General features: G+C 46.5%; 1 protein-coding gene across 1 annotated transcript in view; it reads right to left on the bottom strand.

The window, feature by feature from the left end:
• Positions 1-7,500, bottom strand: part of sema3h (sema domain, immunoglobulin domain (Ig), short basic domain, secreted, (semaphorin) 3H) — a 47,063-nt gene that overhangs the window by 2,860 nt on the left and 36,703 nt on the right. Inside the window, exons 10-15 of the mRNA XM_084479546.1 lie at positions 5,601-5,745; positions 4,269-4,358; positions 3,376-3,505; positions 2,863-2,951; positions 2,510-2,551; positions 803-957 (exon numbers count right to left, since the gene is read on the bottom strand). Of these exons, the coding sequence (XP_084335672.1) occupies positions 803-957; positions 2,510-2,551; positions 2,863-2,951; positions 3,376-3,505; positions 4,269-4,358; positions 5,601-5,745 (651 nt within the window). The remainder of the gene's footprint in view (positions 1-802; positions 958-2,509; positions 2,552-2,862; positions 2,952-3,375; positions 3,506-4,268; positions 4,359-5,600; positions 5,746-7,500) is intronic.

Below are 7,500 nucleotides of genomic sequence, written 5' to 3'. Positions count from 1 at the left end.
CGCCCATGGTTCATGGTTTAAACTGTGCAGTGGCCTTAGTGATGGTTTGGTCCAGGTTTGACACAAGGCCTATGGATTAAAATGTACAGTGGCGTAAGCGATGGTTAAGGAAGTAAATCTGTCTCATTGGATTTTGAAAGTAAAAAGCCATTGAATTTTAAGCACTGAATATTTATGCATTGAAATAACGTATCTGGATTTTTTGCCACTGAATTAAAGCCATTGAATTTTTAGCTCTGAATATTTATGCATTGAAATAACGCATCTGATTTTTTTTCTTCTGAATTTAACTAAATATTCAAAGTTAAAAAATTATATAGTCTAAATTCAGATTCAAAATGCTATGTATTAATTTCAAGTTAAATATTTTCAACGTCCCCAAATTCAACATGCCAAATTCAGCTGCAAAATTCAGCGTTAACATCGGGGGACCCAAGAAAGAGCAATCGATCCCAGATGCTAGATCGTGGTCAAGCAAGGAGAGCGAGTGCGAATAATAAGAGCGTCACTCGTTGGATACCTGACTCTGATGCGGGAAGGCATGTGCAGAGCAGGTTTCAGCCATGTCAACGAAAACGGCTGTGATGATGGGTCTTTTTTTAAAATCCGATGAGACAGATTTACTTCCATAAATGGTTTGGTCCACGGTTTGACACAAGGCCTCTGGTTCATGGCTTAAACTGTGCAGTGGCCTTGGCGATGGTTTGGTCCACGGTTTGGCACGATGCCTATGGTTTATGGTTTAAACTGTTCAGTGGCCTTGGCGATGGTTTGGCCCACGTTTGATGGGGTGGTTCCATACCTGCGGGCAACGGGCATGTAGGGGCTGCAGGCGTGGCCGTCCCAGGTGCAGTAGGGGTCCCTGGCCAGGCAACACTCTGCACACGCCTGGCCGTAGAGCTCACACTGATACAGAGCCAGCTGGGACACCCCCTCCCTGGAGCCCACGAACAACCACTGCTGAGGGGGGAGGCAGAGAGGGAGGGGGGAGAGGGTGAGGGCGAGGGGGAGGGGGAGGAAGGGTGAAGACAGGAGGAAAGAGTAGGGGGTGAGGTGAGGGAGCGGGGTTTGGACGGGAGAAGTAGGAGAGGAGATGAGAGGAGGAGGTGAGTAAATAAGTCAGAGGTTAATGAAACAATAAAGGTACAGTAACACCAAAATCATGAGAAGATTTACAGAATGTGACTATTAGAAACACGGGTCTGGAACTGAAATGTGGCATTTTAACAACACCACCACATTACCACATCTCTAAAGCAGACCTCTTTATACAACTCTGTAATTACAACGCCACTGTATTACTGTAATTACTGTAACTACTTCCCCAACAGAACATAATCATACAACACTAAAACAAGACACACATACAGAAGTGAGCAGAAAATAGAGAAAAAGAGAAAGGAAGAAAGAGAGGGTGGTGTCTGGGTAGAGGAGAAGGTGATGTGACCACAAAGAGAGAGAGAGAGAGAGAGAGAGAGAGAGAGAGAGAGAGAGAGAGAGAGAGAGAGAGAGAGAGAGTGAGAGAGAGAGAGAGAGAGAGAGAGAGGGGAGAGGGGAGAGGAGATGGAAGCTGTGTGTGTGTGTGTGTGTGTGTGTGTGTGTGTGTGTGTGCCACAAACGCACATGGGTGTGTGTGTGTGTGTTTGTGGGCATTTGTGGGCAGGGTGAAAAGAAGGAAAGAAACACATGAATAAGGCATGGGAATAAGTTGAGAACAAGACTGGCAGGGAGGGTGAGAGTTAGTAAAAAAAGAGAGCGAGAGAGAGAGAGAGCGAGAGAGAGAGAGACAGAGAGAGGAATAGAACAAGGAGTCATTCAGTTTACGATGCCAAAGCCGCGACCAGATGCAGGCACCGTAAATATATCCCACAATTCCGTTCTTCGTTCTCTGAGTTATGAGTCACACATCCAACTCACGCGTGTCATATTCAAACATGGTGTGAGCGTGGGACAAGAGTGTCAGAATGTGTGTGTGTGTGTGTGTGTATGCATGCATATGATGGTGAGATGATGAGCATCACTTGATAAACATACTGTGTCTGTGTGTGTGTCAGTGTCTGCATACGGTATGTTTTATTTATAACTAAGAATGGTTTCATTTCTTGTTACATTCACATATGCAAAGCCCTGACACCGAAGAACAGCACACAACAAGGTAGATTTATCGACATCTGTGTGTGTGTGTGTGTGTGTGTGTGTGTGTGTGTGTGTGTGTGTGTGTGGTAACACTTTACCACACTGATTTTGTGATTTATCAACATGTATTTATGTGTGTGTGTGTGTGTGTGTGTATTTTGTGTTGCATCTCAACACCACTCTTCTCTGAAAATCCATCACCATAGCAACTGCTGATGAAGCTGTCCTTCGAGAAACAAGGTGGGAGATGAGTACTGAGTTTGTGTGTGTTTGTGTGTCTGTGTGGTTGAATGTGTGTGTGTGTGTGTGTGTGTGTGTGTGTGTGTTTGTCTGAGAGAGACAGCTTTAATCTCCTCTGTTAACAATCTCGTACCTTCTTTTTTGAGAGTGTCATGGCTGTCACTGGTGATTCGAGCTGCGAGACAAAAAACATTGTAAGACAAGCAGCAATTTAACACGTCAAAAAATTATGTCTTTCTGTCAGGAACTTCTTTAGTGTAGAAAGTTTAACAGTACAGACAGATAACAAACAAAACAGTCAAGATAGACAGATAGGCAGGAAGGCAGGCAGGCAGGCAAACATACAGACAGAAAAACAGGCAGACATAGAGACAAACAGAGAGACAGGAAGACAGAACAGACTAACAGACAGAGAGACAGAAAGACCGAACCGACAAACAGACAGCAAAACGGACAGACAGAGAGAAGAGACCGACAGACGGGTACCTTGAAGACCTGTAGTTCCTCCAGGGTGATCTCCTGGCTCCGCCCATCATCTCTGGGGAGGTGGATGGACTTGAGAACCAGACCAGAGTCTGAGCAACACAACAGGGTCATAAGGTCAGCGGTGAGTGCACACACGTACACAAAAAATAACACACACAGACGTATGTGTATGCACATGCGCTAACCCACACACCCACACACACATTCCCCAACACACACACACACACACACACACATACCCACATGCACACACACACACACACATACACACACACACACACAACAGGGTCATAAGGTCAGCGGTGAGCGCACACACGTACAGAAAAAATAACACACAAAGACGTATGTGCTAACCCACACACCCACACACACATTCCCCAACACACACAAACACACACACATACACATAAACATTCACACAGACATGCATACACATAACCACACATTTATATAGTCAAACACCAAAACTCATTACACACACACACACACACACACACACACACACACACACACCAGTGCCGATGTAGAGGACGTCGTAGGTTCCGTCCACAGCCTCCACCCGGTCCACCACCATCTTGGTGAATTTGTAGTGAACCCCCACTCTGACCAGCAGGGGGCGCTCTCCCAGCGGCACCACGATCTCCTGCAGCACACACACAGACAGCTTCATTAATCCCTGTGATGATTGACTCAAACAGCTGTGCTCCCATCTGCAGCTGCACAGTTATCTGTCTTGTTGTTCGTGGTTCACACCGGATTCCTGCTTATCCCAGTCAGGGAGAGTGGGATTAGCATGGTGCGATTAGTAACGGCTCTGAGATTAGCATTGTCAATAGAAGTACTCAGAGTTTATCTCAATTGAGATGAATTGAGATAAATCGCTCATAAATTAAGGAATAGCACAACTCTGAAAAAGCACTCTTGAGTTTAGCATTTATCAATGGAGGGAGGTAGCAATTAGCAAGGCTCAGGAAAGGGACTCTGATCTGAGCATAAATCAGGAGATGGAGAGTGACTTCCTGCCTCTCACGAGTTCATAGAGTTAACCCAGAGTTTGGCGTCGCATTAAAGTTAGGACCCAGAATAAAGATTAACATGTGACAGTGGAATGAGTTTTCCATTAGCATAGCATCATAAAAACGACTCTGGTTTTAGCAAACAGTAGAGTCAGCAGAGGGGGAGTGACTTCCTCCCTCTCACTGACTAGCTCAAAGAGCTAACCCAGAGTTTAGCATTAGAGTTATCACCCAGAATAAAGACTGTGATTATCATATGACAGTAGGATCCGGAGATAATGGAGTGACCCATTAGCATGGCATCATAAGAGACAGACTCTGGTCTGAGAATATATCAGCAGAGTGAGAGGGCCTTCCTCATAGCTCAGGAGAGTCACGGTGGAGTCAAACCTCAAGCAGTGGGTGGGTCCTACTGAAGAAGATGACATCATCTGGATACTCCCTGGTAGACGTGTAGCTCCCATAGGTGCTACTGGGACACTGGGGAGAGGGTGGGGGTGAGGAGGGAAGGACGGAGGGAGACGGAGAGAGACATGGAATGTTAATGAGAGGAGAAGAAGAGAGAAATGAGAGCACTCCCAAAAAATCCCCAAAATTTGATTTGACCTTATTTACCTTTTTGATACATTAGGTGCATGACTGCTATTTGATATCGAATAACCAAGTTAGAGGAACCATGTGCAAAAATATTTAAGTTGGAAATGTGCTCTAAAACACAATCTGACATGTAGAAGTGAGCCTTAAGGCTACAGGGATCTAGGTTAATTGCCCAGACGCTGCAATGGTGTCGCAAAAAGTCAAGTTCAAACATAATGCAAGCCTTTTGTGCAGGGTTTGGAGAGAGTAGGAAGACGCATGGGGGGGGGACGGACGACAGGGTGTTTTATTCATGTTTGACAGGAGCTTGGAATCGTGAACGTTGCATATTGTACCTTTAAGACTCCTTCTGCTGAAATGATTCCAAAAAATATGAGTTTAAACTAAGTAATGCTCTTCCAATAAGATTGATGATAACAACTTATCGCCCTGCACCAATAACCCACACTAAGTGATTGGGTACGGCCTATCATATGAAGGGATGAGCCAAAGTTTGAATCAAAGTAGACACATCTAATGTACTCTGCTAATCACATCAATTACTCTCCAAGGTTGAAACAACACACATCTCGATATCTCATATACTTATCTGAATAGCTATCTTAACAGTGCTCCCAAGCACATTACCCTATTATGCTTCAACATGGATAAAGCTGGATGGATAAAGCGCTATGCTATTTCTTCTTTCCTAATATTTTTCACATTTTGTCATTCAGCAGACTCCTTTCTATCCAGAGCGACATGTAGAGGGTTTGGCATTTTGATAAAGGACGCCTCTACCATGGGCTGCAGACATTCGAACACACTGATCAGTGCTCCGTCCCATCCCTTCGTCCTCTTAATCCTATGCTTTGGCTCGTCAGAGAAACAAACCACAGACACTGTCCAGCCCACTACACAATCACTAAACACTCACTCCGGCGCCCGTGCACTGTTGAGTTCAAGTTCAAACTCCGGCAGGAGCCGTCACAGAAGCCAATGAAATGTGTTCCGCGCTCTCCTCAACAATGCAGGTAAGATAAACAGGTCATATTATAGTCGTAAAGTGTTACAAGAGTAGGCCACAAGTAATAAGAGAAGTCAAACCCCCCAAGAGAGAAGGGGTCAGTTCAAGGAGAGACTTACAGTTCCGGGTCGCGGGAAGGGCACCTTGCCAGTGAACTCCGCCCACTTGTACTGGGGTCCCTCCTTGTGCAGGAAGTTCCCCTTAAAGACGCGCACCATGTCCTCCATGCGGTACACGCATACCGCCGAGCCGTTCAGGATGTCACTGGGGAGAGAGAGGAGGTACGTCGGGTCACGCGTTAGCCACCGCACCGCAAGGATAATGTCTGTTCAGTACACCAGGTAACAACGCAGCATGTAGGCTTCCATTAACACTACAGTACAGTGGTCCACTCCCAACCAAAAGGCACCGGGTTCGATCCCCAAGGTCCACAGGGCCTTGGGGGTAGGGCGTCCTTGAGCACGACAGCTAATCTGCTCCTAAATCACATGCAGCCAAATTCACTGTAACTACAGGACATCATACAGCTTTTGAAAGTCGTCTGCTACATGAATGAATTATAGTGTATAGTACTTCAAAGTTTAGAGGCAGGAAGAGTGCCAGGGGAAGTAGGAAGGAACTACAGATAATCTGGGTGCTTTGCGGGATAACTTTTTCCAGACACCCAATATGGCTGCCACAGAACTCTGTAGTGATTGATTTGGACAAGCCAACATCAACACACCCACAAACACACGTTGTTCACCAAACTGGACCGCGGGTGTGGCAGCAGGATTCCTACTCCCTCCCGCATCACTATGCCACACGACTCACCCAAAAGACACTGTTGATGCGGTAGTCATGGAAACAGATGGACACGTGAATTATGACCATCAGTCTGAAGCAAGACACACAGATTCCGTCGCAATCGTCTGTGTTGTTTGTGGTCGCTTTCTGTGTACGTGTGTGTGTGTTTGTGTGTGTGTGTGTGTGTGTTTGTGTATGTGTGTGTGCACGTGTTTGCCTACGTGTTACTAATCCCCACACTTGGCTACCATATAATTTCTTCTTTCTGTGGCAACAAATGTTGGCTGTGCTGAAACATTTGAACGTCTGTGATGGCGACCGCGCCAGACAAATCTCTTACTGACAGGTTGGGCAGGTTGGATGAATTGAGACCACGTCAAATTATTCTCCAGGCAAAGGCGGACAAGCTCAATGTCTTAAAAAATGGCCCCTCCGAGCACTTTTCTCTCCCACCGCGCCACATAACTCGCCGACCACCTCTCCATCTCGCGGCAGACACATACACTTTGCATTCCCTGTCGGGCCGTCCTCATCCAGAAGGTCAGGACATGTCAGGACTAGTTGTTTCCAACGGTTCCGAGGGCCTGCGACCGGCGTTTCCACAGAGCCAGGGCCCGCCTCAGCTAGCCCCGCTGGCACCGCCGCCTAGGCTTGGCTCCAAGCCTGGCACCGGGCTGGAACACTGGCATCACGCACCGCCAGAGAACCCGGACGCCCGTTTACTTTCCTCTCGTATCTTGTTGAGTTGCTTCGCTCTGATGTTAGCGAAGTTGACTTTCTTGACCTTGTCTTTTTTTCTGTCTCTCTGATGGAATGTCTGACTGTCTGACTGTCGGTCTGACTGTCTGTCTGTCTGTCGATCTATCGCTCTACCTGTCTCGCTGACGAAATGTATGTCTGTCTGTCAATCAATTTCTCTACCTGTCTCCCTGTCTGTCTGTCTATCTGCCTGTCGCTCTATCTCTCTTTCTGTATCCCTATCTGTCTCCCTGACAAAATGTCTGTGTCTGTCTGTTGATCTATCTTGCTACATGTCTCCCTGTCTGTCTCTCTGACAAAATGTCTGTGTCTATCTGTTGATCTATCTCACTACATGTCTCCCTGTCTGTCTCTCTGACAAAATGTCTGTCTGTCTGCCTCTCTGTCTGTCTGTTTGTCTGTCTGCCTACAAGTCTGACTTGTCTGTTTGTCCATCCGTCTGCCTCTATCAGTCTATATATCTATCTGCCTGCC

The sequence above is a fragment of the Micromesistius poutassou genome (genome assembly GCF_964030765.1).
Source record: "Micromesistius poutassou genome assembly, chromosome: 15".
Taxonomy (NCBI): domain Eukaryota; kingdom Metazoa; phylum Chordata; class Actinopteri; order Gadiformes; family Gadidae; genus Micromesistius; species Micromesistius poutassou.
Note: the sequence above shows the minus strand (reverse complement) of the source record. Positions and strands in the feature narration are given on the sequence as shown.